At 40.1% G+C, this 17,233-nt stretch overlaps 1 protein-coding gene across 1 annotated transcript; it reads right to left on the bottom strand.

Moving 5' to 3' along the window:
- Positions 1 to 418: 418 nt before the first annotated feature.
- Positions 419 to 11,721, bottom strand: qdpra (quinoid dihydropteridine reductase a). The gene is made up of 7 exons (XM_010731411.3): positions 11,519 to 11,721; positions 11,320 to 11,412; positions 10,209 to 10,305; positions 9,394 to 9,534; positions 5,855 to 5,963; positions 3,674 to 3,757; positions 419 to 1,407 (listed from the first exon to the last, which is right to left on the bottom strand). Exons 1-7 carry the CDS (start codon positions 11,600 to 11,602, stop codon positions 1,305 to 1,307), a joined length of 711 nt encoding a protein of 236 aa, XP_010729713.2. The 5' UTR covers positions 11,603 to 11,721; the 3' UTR covers positions 419 to 1,304.
- Positions 11,722 to 17,233: the final 5,512 nt, after the last annotated feature.

The following is a 17,233-nucleotide window of genomic DNA, read 5'->3' as shown; positions in this document are numbered from 1 at the left end:
TTAATTATATATCCACAATTAGTTTTAAAACTGTAGAATAATTAAACAAATCCAAGTAGTAGCAGTTCTGGAGCTTTCAATTATCTTCATCAGTTCCAAACATACTTACTAAATGGAGCTTGAAGTGAGTTTTTTTTTTTTTTTTTTTTTTGGTCAAATGCTGTTTCCGAGGTCAAGAATTAATTCTGTCTCCTTTCAATGCTCAGAGTTACAATTTCACAATTGTGAAGTGTGGCTCTTTGTGTTGTAGCATTGTTGTGAGAAAGGTATACTTCGTATTCAGACACTAAAGACAGGTAGTGACTTATAACATATGTAATAAGTGAAAGCTCCAGAAGAACTTCTATATGGACCTTGAGGTGACGTTCTTTAAGTCTCCTGCTGTTTCTAAAATCAAGAATGAACTCCAAACCTCAGATCGATTCTTAAGTTTGACTCCTTTATTGTGAATTTGACAGTTACAACACGTGACAGAGTACCTTTTTCACACTGCAGACACCAAGGACACTTTGACTTGACAGCTACAAACATAAATAAGGCCACTCCACTTTAAACTGTCCGTTTAGAAAGAAGACAGCGGCTTTCTTTGAATTTGAGGTCTTGCAGTGGCAGAGAGGACCTTTAGGGACTTAGTGAAGGTACAAAGTAAAAAGGTTTCAAAGGTCTCACATGTCACACTGTCATGTGCTGAATTTCACAGAGATTTCAGAGATATGAAGTCACTGAAAAACATGATGAAAAAAGCTGATTCAGAAATATTCTTATTATTATGAAGATGTTTGGATATAACAAATTATATATGGATCTTAATGAGTGACAGCTTCCACATAGTCCTGACCAAAAATTGGCTACATACACATTTAAAACACGTCGCCTATCTTTTCAAAAAATCTGAAAAGTCCTCAAGAGTGGAAAATGGACCATTGAGTCCTATTATCATCATATCATCGTTTATCATTAGTGGAGGTTTAACACCGTCTGTTACACTTAGTTAATTGTAGGGATCTACAGCTAGATGGCGCTGTGAGGCTGCATTTGCAATTAAAGCCCTCCTCCCTGTCTCCTCCTCCTCCTCCTCCTCCTCTTCCACCCTCCAAAACAAACCCATCTAGCTTTCTCCTCTCAAGCTCCTCATTTCATTCAGTTTCTCTGTCACCATTTCTCTTCTTCACCTCCACACTTTCTTCATCACTCCTCCTATCTCTCCTATCCTAACGCTCCTTACCCATATCCTCCTCCTCTTCTCCTCCTCTTCCTCCTCCCTACCAGACTATAGCTCTGTGCTCCTCCATCTCCTCATCCCTCTACTGCGCGGCCACAGCCTGGGTTTCGCCTCCGGAGGTCATTAGCTGCATCAGGCTTCCAGAAGCCGGCCGGTCCACCCCTGTGGCCCAGCCAAAGAACACTCTGGAAGAAAAAAAAGAAACACAAGTTTTAAACACGTCTACTTAACCTTGTAGTGTTACTCCTTATATCCCATGGGGGAACTTTTATTTCCATTTAAGACAATCACAGTGAACTTCTACATTTATCTATTAGCAGCACACGTGTAGTTTCATCTAATACTACTTCTATCACTGTACATCATATATTCAGAACAGATTTCGTGTGGGGGTACACTTGTTGGCCTAGTGGTTTTGCTGGTGTGTAAAATCTAATCAATATAATGCACACATGCATTCATCTGCAGCATATGTGCTGGATTACTTCTCCGGGATTTATTAAGGATTGCATTTATGTAAAAATAGCAGTTTGTGTTTAAATTATCCAATAGAGCACCAAGTGACTCCTCCCATCAATTCCACCACCCAGATTATTTCTATTTCTGTCCTCAGACCCTCATTTGTTTCCTCTGGGATTATCAAATTGGATCAAATCCCATCTAATCTCTCCTGGCCTACACTAGTCTCCTGAGGATAAACACAAACTGAGTACTGTCGAAACACACCGTTTCCATCGCACTCTAAGAAATTACTGATTAATAAAAAAACAGACAATACATGAAAAATATCAATCATTTGTTATGCATTGTGTATTAAATTTGACAGTACAAAGTAAAAAAGGTAATAGTGTTGCTCGCATGCATGCGGGTTACAGAAGAGGATAAATGTCATCAATAATACACAACAAAGGCAGAAAAATGGATGAGCTACAGTGATGTGTGAGCACGAAAAACAAAAACACATTGGCACACACACCTGTGCCATCAATCATACAGCGCTCCCAGACCAGTGGAGATTTATTTTGCTGTCTGAAATGTCACACTTCAAATCTATTCGCTCGTTTCAATAATAAATTTGACATGCATATATGACCAAACATCAAGAACCTGGGTCTATTAAAACCCCACAGACTATTGGCACTATTATATACTCTGTATTCTGTTGCTCATTTGCAGTTTGTCAGTATTCTCATATTCTTGAGCACAGCTGGCTTAATATCATGTCAGGTGTTTCAAGTTAAATATTGTTTGATAGATAAAAATGTTTCTGTGATCATAAGCATTAAAAAAAAAAAAGGAAATGTCATGTGACACTCTTAAAATCAAAGAGCTCTTTGGACCAAAACAAGAAGAAACAGGAAAGCATGAAAATCACACAAACACATATTTCAGTGTCAGTCGGTGGCCAGCTGTGATCAGAGACATGAACAATACCTGTGTTTGTGCTTTGCTTGCGCAGAGAATTAAATACACATACTATTATGTCTTTAGACTCACTTGATCTTAGTTCAATGTTTCTGGGCACAGATGAGAGAATTCAGTATGTTGCATACTTGCCTAAAAAAATGCTGGAACAATATCGTTTGAAAATATTGTATGTTTGTACTGAGACATTTAAGTCAATAAGCCTACGAACGGAACAGAAACTACTGGTGATTTATGGCATTTCCATTCACCTAACCTCAACTGAACACGAGATCAGTTTTAGAGCTAAATGTGACAGGTTAAGAGTGAGAGGTTATAACTAAAAAGGTAAATCGTATTATAAGATCATGTAATTTCATTAGAAGGTCATATGTTTTTCCGTGGAAAGCCTTTATTGCACACACCCTAATGCACAGATATGAAAATGAAAAACTGCCGGGACCTAGTGAGTATAAAAAAGGAGCTACTGTTAACGTTCAGCTAAGATATTTTTTGGGGGTTTGAACCTTTATTGGATAGTAGCAGCTGAACAGTGGTTCGATTTGAACCATGGGCTACTGCAGAGAGGACTGAGCCCACCCAACCAGGTGAGCTAACCGTCACCCCCATTCTTCCTGCACTACTTCATCACATTTTCCTTGCTGAGCGAGCATCATAAGAGAAATTTTGCAGCATTATAAAACAAAATTGGGTTGAGTCTGTCCCTAAACAAGGATTATTTTGCTCAATCTATCTTCAAAAGGGCAGCCATATTAAAAATTAAGTTAAGAAAATTGAGTCAAAGACTTAAATTGGAGTTTTGGTGCAAGAGAATTAAATTTAATCTAGTTTGAGGGCAAAAACTAAACTGAGTTTGAAAATACATTTATGATTTAATCAGATTTAAGAACAAACCCTTATCATTGATCTGGTACATTGATATTGATGAAAACAGACACCAGCCTCCCATTCTAAAATAATCATCTTACAGAGCTCTGTAAATGAGAAAGTGAACCACGATGAATCATTATTCCCATCAGCACTCACTCTGCGATGTACTCCAGCGGTGTCCAGGAACTGAAGTCTGCGTCAGGCATGAACTTCCTGTTCATTGGCGTATCCAAGGTAACCCTGTCAAATTTAGCCAGATGACAATCAGGGTAAGTAGAAGGGTCTGAGAGGTGGAGAGAGCTGGCGAGCTGCAGCATGGCCACACATGCAGACCATAAAAAAAATTGAAATAAAAAAACGGGGGTATATTGTATACAAGTCATTTGCGTCATGTTTCTGTTTTATTATCATATTCATGACTTCAAATATCATGGAATTACACAACAAGCCATGCTGATGTCCTGAGGATGTATTGTCATTGTAAAGGTCGTTGTATGACGGTTACATGGCCTTTGCGGGAAGAAACTTTACATCCACAGATGCTGTATACTGTAGTGTTAGTATATGATGGTGCAGCAACACAAAGGAGGTTGGGGGATGCAGGCTGTAACAGAAATGCAAGTCATGGAGCTAATGCTGAACAGATGTGACAGCATGCTGGAGAGGCAGACTCAGTCCAGCCTCACGTTGGTGAAAAACACAACCAAAGAGAGAACACGAACAAGATACGCCCCTGAAAAGCCATTTCTAGCTTCTCACGATGACAGTGCAAAAACACTGGTTTTAAATTTAATATGCAAACAGACGGGGGGAGATAATGTAAAGGCTACAGTGTGCGTCATTCATCTAAAACAGATCATGTGCACAAGCAGAGATCTACCAGCTGAAATTGGCAGCCCTTTTTTTTGTGTTATTCCTGCAGCTTATCTTCACCTTGCACTTATCCATCAAACATCACAAAGAAGCGTGAGGCACAGCTAATTTTACAGCACAATAGCTTTCATCTTCTCTCCTTTTATTGCTGTCTTGCTTTGTGGCTGTATTTAAAAGCTTCACTGTGTTGAATATACGGCACCTCTCAACCTAAAGCACAAAACGAGGCTGCAAGAAAGAGAATCCCAGCCACATTAACTGAGACCTTCATATTCGCCTTGTTTTGTTAATAAAAATCTGTTGTCAACAATAACTAATAAAACGTAAGAGACAAGGAAGAACCCAATAACATCCAACGAGAAGTGAGTGAGCGCTCCATCCAGGGGAAAACATCTCCAGTCCCTTTGTCATAAAGCTTCATAGAAAACACAAAGTTGGTAAACACGAATGTGTGGTGTGCATTTTATTAGCATCGTGTTATAGTATCTCAGGATATTGAAGGTCAAAAGAAGTCTAATGGTTTCCCTTTGTTGCTTTGGCTGAAAGCATACAAGGTTGTCTGGTGAAGCTTTAAACTCTCTCTTCTGTTCAGTCGTTCCTTGTTCCAGTGTCAGACCAAGGCTGAAATCTTTTTACTGCAATTACAATAAATAAAGGCTGAATCTCACAATTTGATTCATTACAGAAGTTTGTTACTTTCTCAGTGAAATCCATTGTTTTATCATTAAGATGTTGGGAAATTGTTATAAAAAAACTTAATAAAAATGCACAGAAGTGACATCTTAAAATGTTTTGTTTTATCTCTAACAGTCCAATGTTTACTATCAAGATACTATTAGACACAACGGATATTACTTTAAAAAAAAAAAAAAAAAAAGGGAAGAAACAAGTAACCAATTATAGTTTGATTCATTTTGCATCAAATGATTACTTGATTATGGATAGCTAAATGAATGATTCCCTCACATTTTCCACAGACGTAGGTGGATTTTAAAGTAAAACTTTTTGGGCCAAAGTAGATAAAAAGAAAAGGTTTGGGATTATTCTTCTAAACGGCCGGTTAGAGTACATAGTATATAAGTATTGGTTGCTACAAACTAAACCTGCTTTTTTTCACTATATAGTTTCTTAAAGTTTAAGTTAGAGCCTCTTTTGAGCATCAAATATTCAGATCATGGACAACCAAGTAAATAAAGCTACAGGTTACCATGAATCTTTTGATTCAAATCTGATATTTTTTTGTGTGCAGTCGATTGTATCCGCTGCAGGTGCTTTCCTTCACAAAAGAAACCAAACTTCAGAGCCACCTCTCTGACCTACAGGCAGAGCGTATGCGACACTCAGAGATTCAGTCCCTACCTGTGATCACTCTACATCTCCCCACACCATCACACCATACCGATGGTTGAAAAATCCTCGCTGCCGGACTAAAATGTGTACACAACATTTCACAGCAGTACTCACGGTAGTATAGCCACAGCAGTAGCTCCTGATGGCATGCCGCTGTTCTTTCCTGCAAGACTCTTACACAGCTGGTGGACGGCAGCTTTGGCCATGCCATAGCCGACCATGCCTGGGGATCACAGAATATTTCTTTTAGTGTCCTGGAGGAAATTCCGTTTGCAAAAGCAGCAGAGACCAACACATGAAATGCAACACAGACTGTACCCGAGAGTGGAGGGCACTGATTTAGAATAGAGGGGTCAAATGGAAAAACATCTATCTAGAAACTATGACGGAACATCTTGAAACTTTTAAAAACAGGAATAATGTAACCCAGTTCTTCACTGGGGTGTATGTTTGTGTTGTATAAAAGTTTACATAAAAAAATTTGTTCTCACTCCTTCTCCGTCTGTTTTTTTACACCACTGTCTCACATGAACACTCCCTCAGATGACCCTAGGAATGTTTTGGAGCTGCAGCATCTGGAAACATTATACACCCCCCCACCCCCTGCCCCAGAACATTTTAATGGGCTTTCTAGAGAATGCTAAGCATCTACACACCCCACAAAACCAATCTTATGACAAGCTTACAAAGAACTGACCAATAGGAGCGAGGGGTGGTGACATGGCTTTTATTGTAAGCTTGTGTTTTTCCTTCAAGAGTAAAAATCAAAAAGGAAGCACGAGTTAGGGATGCCTGTGAGGAAGAAGTCCAAGGACAGCGAAATCAACACTGCTTTGACTTGCTACAAAACCAGCAGCTTTAGACGTCCTGTACCTCACAGGCCACATGTTAGCTTAGCTTAGGTCTTAGCTTACAAAACGCTAAAAATAAAGCAGCTGCTATGAATCTGTAGCACCGTCCAATCAAAAGCAACTCTGTAAAGTCAATGCAGCATCGCTTTCAAACCGTTTTATGGGCCAAGCGGTAAATCAAACATACCCATCAATCTACTGCACATGTAGATATGACTTTTATTTATATATAGAGACACGTAGGAATGTGTGTTTCAGAGTTAAAAGCATTCATGCAATAAGTGGAAAATCTGAATTATGCTAACCTAACTGGCATTATTTGGTGATTGACATTGTTAGCACAACATTTTGTAATGTTAGCGATATATTGTGTTTTGACCTTAGATATCAGCTAGCTATCATTAGCTTTGTCATTTGGTTCAGTTAGCTAGGTAAGAGTTACGGGCGGTCCGCACAAAGAACAATAATATAGTGATGACAAAGTGAGCATCTGCACTGATGATAACGTTGTTTAACCAGGGCCCAAGCACACAAAGCACACTCCAGGTGTGTTGGCAGCTTAATAGTAATATATAATGATGACCCGTTACTCTGTAAACTGGTTGTAAATGGAGTTGGCATCATTTAAAGCCAAAATTTAATTTAAATAAACAGAGGACATAATTAAGAACCAAATAAACTTCGGAGACTCCATCAGCACTATTGACCTGTATGTCTAGAATAGTTATCGTTCTTGGTGTGGAGAGCTTTTTATAACTGGAATTTAAATGGATATTTTGTACCAATTAATTAATCATGTTGGTGCCACATGTTTTATTATATTAGTTATAACTAGGCTAATTTGGATATAAAACATCCTGATTTGAATGCTGCATTACTGACATTTCACAGGGTGTAAGAACGGGCTTCCGTGTGAAAGATAAAATATAAACATGTTACCTGAATAGAGTGAATAACAAAGCACCCACACACTGAAAGCTATCTCTTTCATGTCCCAGAACATAATCAGACTGGGGATTATGAAAAACACAGACAAGTCACATGAGAACACAGGGAAGACCCCTGAGGTAAATCCTAAATCAAAAGGTTAGGATTATGAAAAAGCCTTTCACATGGTTTGAAAACTTTTGCTTTGGAATCTTAAGTAAAGAAAATCCAGTGTTTTGAGGGTCACCATCAGTCATAATGGTGACCCATTCAGAAGAGGAAACCTGTTTTTGTCAGCCAGAACATTTGGTGCTGATTTACCTGCTGACACGTGAATCCTCTCACATCTGCTGAGAATGTTTGCAACAAGTAACCGAGAACTCAATTCATAAAACTTTGATTTTCAACAACCTTCAAAGTCAAAACAAATAGTTATCCTCATCAGCTTTCTTTGGTTCCACTTTTACTCACTTTGTTTGATCGGAGCACACAGAGGAAAGGATGAACATGAGTTCTCTCAACAGTTTTGAGAACATTTGGCTCTTGATATTATTGACTCTTATTTAATTAAACAACACAGGTATGGGAAGATACCTTTCATAGTTCAGTTGTTCTAAAATACAACCAGCTCTGCAGAGGGGCAGGTTCCTACATAAATACGAGCTCAGAGAGAGAAGAGAACAGAACTGTATCAGTGCAGTTACCACACTCTGCCCATGTAGTTAGTGTGTGTGAAGAACTGCTGAGTCATTCTCTGCCTAAGCCAGCAGCCAATAACTTTGTGGGCTTTGTACTGACTTGCTGAGGCAGGGCTTTATATTGTGTCGTAGAGTTGGATCTCAGCCCATCACATGGCCCGGCTCGGACACAGGAAAGCTTGACATCACATGGCACTGGACGCCACAGAGGCTGACATTAGGCTGGCTAGTGTCACACTAACAATAGTAAACAATAGGTACAGTGAAATTCAGCAGAACACTAACTGAAAACATGAGGAAAGGTTTCTTGTGCAAGCCGATCATTCATTTCTACAGCTGAGCAATAATGCAGTTTTATCAATCATGTTCTTTGGACTCAAAAGATATTGACCGTATGAAGTGTCCTTCTGTCGTTTGTACATTTTTCATAGTAGTGTAGTGTTGAAGTGTTTTGTATGAATGTTGAATGGCATCAAACCATCTCACAGGTGCTGGACTGACTGTATTGGAGAAGCTGCAACTATTAATGTTTTCTGCATAAATGACTAAGAATAGTTGAATTACTTTCTGTCCATTGAATAATCATTTCAGCTCTTTTGTTTAAACATAAAGTATGAACTAAATTAAAAAGGGCCACTACACTGATTTTGATAATATTAATTTATTGCTGTGTGTTTATTGCCCTGTGAAATCCCCAGTCTGTCACATTTTAACTAAGAACCGTGTGTGTGTAAAGCAGGTTAAAATGAGTGAGCAGGTCAGGGTTGAGTCATTTGCTCAAGGACACCAACAGAGAACAGGTTGCTGATGACAAACAAACCACTGTGGGAATCAAACCACCGATTTGTGGATAATGAACCAGAGCCCCTCTGCTTCCACAGTGCTCAGCTAGTCTCTCTTTTTTTTCCCCCCTCTGATCCATTTTATCGACACCTTTACCTCACCACTGTTGTGAGCTGTGTGAGATCCCCCATGTCTTTGATCAGCACGTCAATTCCCTCGTCAAAGCCCTGCAGCGTTTTCTATTACCTACATTATCTGAATTGGCAGGTCGGGCAACAAAGACATCTTCACAATAGTCTCCATTATATCAAAGTCTGCCTTGCAACCCTGACGTGACAAACGGCCAGACCAGGTCATCATGATGAGAAACGGTAAACACGAGTGTGTGCTTTACCTCCAGTGCCTGACAGAGCTGCTTTGGCCCCAGCCAAAGTCAACAAGCCGCCTGGTTTTAGGTGGAGAGAGGCGAGGTGGCTGGAGATAGTGGAGGTCCACACACTCTGTTTCCACATCAGATCTGAGTTTTTGTATAAATCTAAAAGAGACATAGAAAATAATTAGACATTTGTGGATATCTTACAGTATCTTTTTAATCCAATAATGCTTATTCCTTTAAAAGAATAGTTCAACATTTTAGAGATAGATCACTCTTATGTCTGTTCAATACATTTAAGCTTCAGCCAGCAGCATGTTAGATCAGCAAAATGACTTGAAACAGGGGATACAGCTAGCCTAGCTCTTCCCCAAGGTTACAAAGTCCAACTAGCAGCACTTATTTATTTAATTTCTTCTATGGCCAGATTGACAAATCATCATTTTTCTGGGATTTATTCACTTGATTATTTCTCTACTGGAACCAGAAACCTCGACTGGATCCAGCCTCTGACAGAGAATTGTCATTTATACACTGTAGTTTTTAAGAAGATTAAACATACAAGATGTATATTCATTAATGAGATTTAGAGATGTTGGTAACTGGATTTTGTTACCTTTGGATAGAGACAGATTAGGAGTAGGACAGGTCATTCTTGATCACACAAAGTGAGTGTGTATATATATATATAAATAAATGAATAAAAAATACTATAATTATGTATACAGTTTATTTAGGCCGGGTTTAAATCTTGGCATGAATGGCTGTGGGACACATGACATATCATGGCTGATGATTAATGTTACAGCAAATAAAATAAAAGGTTGAACTCTGACCTTTGGAACTGCAGCTTCCTCCAACCCATCCTCCTGCCACACATAAGATGGCATCCACTTTCTGTTCCCCTAGCAACTGGGCCACATCTGTCGTCACCTGCATAAAAACAGACACACAACTGCTAACACCTTTTCATAAAGCCACGGGGCAAACAGCGCTTCACTGTGGACTGGCTTTCAACTCACAGCAGCTGGAAATGTTTATTACATGCTCTGTGCTGCGTTCATGGCAACAAACAAAATCAGGATATTTTGAGAAAAAAAAATGTTTAATTCAGGACTTTTTGCAAGTATATTCAATTAAATGTAAACATTCATTAAATGTTTTATACACATTGTATATTTTTTAAGGCCTTTGATAAGGTGCTTATATCATAAAAGCAAAATATTTCTCTTTAGTCATTTAATCAACTTGTAAAAAAAAAAAAAAAGCTGTCGTCCTGGACATTCTGGCTTCTATCTTCTCGGATGTATTATGGAGATTTTCACGTAACACTGTAAAGACTTCACCTGTTGGCCCTCTGGGAAATTTGGGTTAAATGAATATTCAATTACATATAGCAAAGTCATGTAAGACAAACATTAACATGTCATACACTATCCTGTACTCATTAAGAATATAAGTGTATTTTACATTTTCATTACTCTCTCTTTTGTACCCTGCCTTTTGCTCAGCATTAACTGCATCAAAATGGATTGATAGACTTGTTGCAAGGCTGCAAAGATATTACATCATATTATGAATAGAAATAAATAGATCTTTTTGATTCTGAATGCTACACATTATTTAACTAGATGTAAATAAAACAAAAAAAAAATGTCATTTTCACCATCGGATGATGTCGTAGTAAAAAAATAAAATAAATCAGATACTTTATCAAGACCACACGTTTTCCTTCTTTTCCAATGTGACTTGAACGCAGCATTAGCGTACACACATTATCTAGCAAAGCACAGCTTAAAAACATTAAAACAACAATAAATATTTATATAAGTCATATTTACACATATATAAACCATATATAACGAGTCAGACCTTAGCTGCTCTTCAGTTTGACTTTAAATGAGTCAAAAACATGAAACGTCATTCATAAAGTCAGCTGTAGCTCACCTGTCCTGCCTGCTCGCTGAAAGACTCACTCATCTTCACGATCACGTTTTCATTCGCCTCCTCGTTTGCGACCATGTCGATGCTCGCAACCCACTGACAGCGACACGAAGACAAACAGAGACAAGAGACAAGAGACAAGAGACAGTCAGCAGAGTGTTAGCATCTGGGTTAGCATGCACGGCTGGCTGCTGTCGCTCACCCATCCATTGGACTTAAAGTGTTGCACACACTTCGAGCCCAGAGCGCCTCTCCCGCCGTAAACGATAACCCGGTTTGCGGCCATGTTCGTGCCCCGACAAGCCAAGCGAGCAGTGACCGAAGTGTGGCCGAGCTTCAGCTCATATACACGGGGAGAGACGGCGAGGGAGGAGGGGGCGTGGAGCAACAAGTCGGCGGAACTAATGGTGCGTTCAGAGACCGTCGGAAATGCGATGATTAAAAAGTCAACCGTGCAATCTGTGTATGAACCTCATTATACACAATGGTGAAAGAAGTATTCAGACCCTTTATGTTAGCAGTTTTACTTATATAACACTGTAATACACATGTTTATTTCTGCTGTAAATATGGCGAGTGTCAGAAAAATAATCTCTCCCTGAACACAAACAAAACCAAGGAGATGATTATTGATCCTAGGAGGAGGAGCAGCACATCCCACTGTACATCCATGAGTCAGAGGTGGAGAGGGTGAAAACTTTTTAATTCCTCGAACCCACATCAGTGAGGATCTCACCACACCCACCAGCTCTTGGAGAAAGCCCAGCAGAGACTGTATTTCTTAAGGAGGCTGAGGAAATTTGGCACGTTGCTCCAGAGTTGAATTGTGCAGTTTTTAATCACACGCTGGAGAGCCTTCCTGTCCTGAGCAGGGCAGCGGGCAGGCCATGCTGTAACTGAGCTGATGATGCTCTCCACTGTACGTCTGTACAAGTTGCTGAGGATTTTGGTTGACCATCACTGCAGGACATCTGCACCACCAGGGTCATCAGGAGGGCCCACAACATCATAAAGGACAATACACACACACACACAACGCAGTCTGTTCACACTTCTGCCATCAGGGAGACTTCAGACGCTACAAGAGTCTGAAGTCCAGGACAAAAAGACTTTCAAACACCTTTTCTCACAGGCCATCAGACTCTTGAACAGTACAACTCTCACCACCCTCCCCCAGATTCATTCAATTTTACACGTATTTTCATTTTGCTGTATAATCCATGTGTTTTTACTTGCAAATGACAATTAATCTCTTGAATGTTGAATCTTGTTCTGGTCGTGGAACTACAGTTTTGGAACTTTGCATAGGCTTCATTTCACAGTACAGAGGTTGCTGCCTTGTAAAAAGTAAAACATTTTTTGGTTGTGGAGGTGGAGAGCTGTACTGCAGTATATGGGTATAATGTGGAAAATGTACTGTGAAAGTGTATAACTAAACCCATAAATCACTCCTTTTAGACCAGTGCATTAAAACCAGTGTATATGGGTATTTAGAAGTATTGTTGTTCGATTAAGGTCTAAATCTTGACTGCAAAGTGGATAGTGTAGTATTTAGACTTCTTCTTTGCCATGATAATCCATCCCACCTCACAGGTGTGGCATCAAGATGCTGATTAGACAGCATGAATATTGCACAGGTGTAGGCTGGCCATAATAAAAGGCCACTCTGAAACGTGCAGTTTTCTTTTATTGGAGGGGCTGGGGGGGTCAGAAAACCAGTCAGTATCTGGTGTGACCACCATTGCCTCACGCAGTGCAACACATCTCCTTCGCATAGCGTTCAGGTTCAGATCAGGTTGTTGATTGTGGCCTGTGGAACGTTGGTCCACTCCTCTTCAATGGCTGTGTGAAGTTGCTGGATATTGGCAGGAACTGGAACACGCTGTCGTATACGCCGATCCAGAGCATCCCAAACATGCTCAGTGGGTGACATGTACGGTGAGTATGCTGGCCATGCAAGAACTGGGATGTTTTCAGCTTCCAGGAATTGTGCACAGATCCTTGCAACATGGGGCCGTGCATTATCATGCTGCAACATGAGGTGATGGTCGTGGATGGATGGCACAACAATGTGCCTCAGGATCTCGTCACGGTATCTCTGTGCATTCACAATGCCATCAATAAAATGCACCTGTGTTCGTCGTCCGTAACATACGCCTGCCCATACCATAACCCCACCGCCACCATGGGCCACTCGATCCACAACATCGACATCAGAAAACCACTCACCCACATGACGCCACACATGCTGTCTGCCCTGAACAGTGAAAACCGGGATTCATCCGTGAAGAGAACACCTCTCCAACGTGCCAGACACCATCGAATGTGAGCATTTGCCCACTCAAGTCGGTTACGACGACGAACTGGAGTCAGGTCGAGACCCCGATGAGGACGACGAGCACGCAGATGAGCTTCCCTGAGGTTTCTGACAGTTTGTGCAGAGATTCTTTGGTTATGCAAACCGATTGTTGCAGCAGCTGTCTGAGTGGCTGGTCCCAGACGATCTTAGAGGTGAACATGCTGGATGTGGAGGTCCTGGGCTGGTGTGGTTACACGCGGTCTGTGGTTCTGAGTTTGGTTGGATGTACTGCCAAATTCTCTGAAACGCCTTTGGAGACAGCTTATGGTAGAGAAATGAACTTTCAGTTCACGGGCAACAGCTCTGGTGGACATTCCTGCTGTCAGCATGCCAATTGCGTGCTCCCTCAAAACTTGCAACATCTGTGGCATTGTGCTGTGTGATAAAACTGAACATTTTAAAATCTAATCAGCATCTTGATATGCCACACCTGTGAGGTGGGATGGATTATCTCAGCAAAAGAAGTGCTTACTATCACAGATTTACACAGATTTGTGAACAATATTTGAGAGAAATGGTTATTTTGTGTATATAGAAAATGTTTTAGATCTTTGAGTTCATCTCATGAAAAATGAGAGCAAAAACAAGTGTTGCATTTATATTTTTGTTTAGTGTAAATGTAGTGAAGTTTTAAATGTACTGTAGTGAAAAATAGAGTGGATGATGTGGATAAAATCCTCAATCACAGTGTTGTGTTTTTGGCTAATTAATTAAATCAAAGCTGCTTAATTGGCCACTTGGAGGCAGTGGAATGAGCTGAAAACACAGCAGAAATATTAAAGACTAACTTTGTCCGCCTGCTTCCTGCAGCACCTGGGAATACGTTTTTTTTTCACAGTATGTTTATTATCATTTTCTTATAACATTTCATCAGGAAAACATTAACAATACAGTTTTATAAAACACACACACACACACACACACACACACACAGTCACCCACTTGCATCAGTATAAGGTAGAATACAAATTAAATAATATTTGCCAACATCTTTTATAATTTCCTTTCAGGTAAGGCCTACATTTTCCATCCTTAATGATATTCATATAAGGTTCCCAAAGCTTGAAAAAGTCTTTCTGCTTAGACTTAGCAATGTAGGTTAGTCTTTACCTGGGAACACAGTTGGTGAGAATGTTACAGAACAAAGAGCAAGAACAAAAAAAAAAAAACAAAGACACTAAAATACTTCATCAAGTTGAGGGAAAGTCCAAAATTGAGTGATAATTCTGGGTGACACCTTTGAGCCATTTGATCCACTGTTTAATTAGAAACATTGATTAGTGCAGTTAAAAAAAAAAAAAAAAGTATTTTGCATCCAAGATTTGCCCTAAACACTGCCAACAAGGAGCCAATATACAGGCATATTAAAGGGATAGCTACAATAGTACATACACAACATGCAGAAACTTTCAGCTGGTTAACAAATTGATATTGTTTCACAGGGTTGGGTAGTAACAATACTCAGCCCAGATCATATTTTTTTAAAAATGTAATTAGATTATAGATACATAGCCAAGGATTACGTGATTTCATTTTTTTAAATGCACGTCTGGTCTGACATGCAGGATTTCTAAGACAAGTGCTCCACTTTGTGGCGGCCGTGTTGGCAGGAAAAAAAGAACAGTGTGGAGTCAAGATGGAAGGTTCAGGCAGCTGCAGTCCCTCCAAATGAGCCGCCATAACTTTGACTTTGACTTCCCCCCATTTACATGAATTCCATTTTTATATGAAAAGGCAGTTTGAGGAGATGGAGAGCTGCACTGCAATTACATCTTTCTGTGCCAGTCACACAGTACATGGTTCATATTTTAATTTAGAATTAGTGTACAGCTTGGCACTGTAAAGGAACATCCTCTTTTCATGCTCCTCAATGTAGAGGGCTGCGGGAGGTTTTTTATAACACTCTTTCTGAAGTTGTGAGTTTCATGTTTTTGGGATTCTCTATGCAGCATTTGAAAAACTTCAAACAACAGTAGACCCCCAAGATCAGTGATTTTGTAACAGACTTTGAACTTGAGCATGAACCCATACAATTATAAAAACGAAGCTAGAACCTGCACAGGCGTAGACACTGTCGCATTATAGGCTGGTGTTAAATAGAAGGTTTAGCTAATTTGTGAATCACTTGTTACAGTCCACAGTGGTAAAATAAGTAACAATATCTGTCACCGACTTACAGAACTGTGGGAATTACAATAAAATTAATAAGGACACATTATTCTTCTCTGCAGTAAATGTTTTAATGAGGAAGTCCTCAACTAGAAGATGCCAGTTATTTTCAGTTTTGTCTTTGCGAAGGATTGTGCAGAATGAGGAGAGGGGGGAAACTAATCATTGTGTGGCTGTATTTCTCCCAGCCATTTAGTTTTCATACAGTGAGCACTAGGTGCTGCTATAAGACTGGGATGCTCATGACACAGCAGTGAGCTACAACATCCCATTATTTTGCTGCTGTGCTATCTGTGCTGTGCCAAAGCAGCGTGCCAACGAGACATCCCGGCTCTCATGAATAATACAAGCAAGATGGCCTTGGCTCCCCTGTCACTGTAGTGAAGCCCCCGATCTGTTACACTCACCTGGATATGACACATACTTCTGCTACGGGGAATAAATGCTTGGTTTGTCTAGTTTGACATCCACACACACACATGCAGAGAAAGAGAGTGTGAGGGAGACGAATACACACTTTCTCTTTTCCAGTGTTGTAAACAAAAGTATTATGCCATCCCTATCCTGCCTGCCTTTCCTATCTCCGGGATAAAAGGTATGAGACACATGCGCGTACACACACAATCCTTTCAGAGAGTGAGATGAGGAGGAGCTGTGGGGCTGATGGGAGTCAGTGAGGCTGACCGAGCTCGCTTCTCCTCGAGAGCTGGGTGATGTACCAAGGAACACACAATAATTATGTCCCGCTGTCTGGTTCAGACCTGGAAGACACATGCTGCAACTTTCTGACAGCTGACAAACACAAAATTAGAAGTAGTCCGTAGCAATCTGTGCCAGGTTGAGTATGTGTCAGCAGCTCGCATCGCATGGTGTGAAGTGGACACAATAATGACTTTAGCAGCAGCGGTAGTTGTATAAGCAGTGGTTTGACTGGAGATAGAGATCGCTCAGAGATTTGCTGAGGTGATTGAAAAGTTGCTGGTATGAATGCAGGACTGGGAATTGGGAAAATTAAATTTGGAACCAGGAGCCTCATTAGAGACTTCTCCTATCTAAAGTTTCAGAGACAGGACTTTTCGGGAACTTCTTCAATTACAGAGGGATTCATAACTCATGGCTGTGTCCTATCTTATCACAGATCTTGTGACATTGCGTAGAAATTGGGTTTTTTTTGTATAGACAGTTGGACACCTGTATCTGTTATGATTTTATTACTTATGATCAAAAACTATTGAGTGACAACTTTTGTAACACAGTGAAACATCAGTCAAGTGCAACAACACAAGACATAGCAGACAGCTGATATTACTCACTAGACCAGTTGCAATAAGCCCAGCTCAGCGTCTGTCTTTCAGCATTTTATTTCACGGCCTTGCCAAAGGCTAAAAG

Source organism: Larimichthys crocea, chromosome VII (assembly GCF_000972845.2).
Source record: "Larimichthys crocea isolate SSNF chromosome VII, L_crocea_2.0, whole genome shotgun sequence".
Lineage (NCBI taxonomy): Eukaryota > Metazoa > Chordata > Actinopteri > Sciaenidae > Larimichthys > Larimichthys crocea.
Note: the sequence above shows the minus strand (reverse complement) of the source record. Positions and strands in the feature narration are given on the sequence as shown.

Bases quoted from the DNA above. Each gene is read 5' to 3' on its own strand.
- qdpra (XM_010731411.3), bottom strand. From the start codon at position 11,602: ATGGCCGCAAACCGGGTTATCGTTTACGGCGGGAGAGGCGCTCTGGGC. The intron at 11,413-11,518 runs GTGAGCGACAGC...TGTCGCTGTCAG, and splicing joins ACTTTAAGTCCAATGGATGG to TGGGTTGCGAGCATCGACAT. The intron at 5,964-9,393 runs GTAAAGCACACA...TGTGATCCCCAG, and splicing joins AGCTCTGTCAGGCACTGGAG to GCATGGTCGGCTATGGCATG.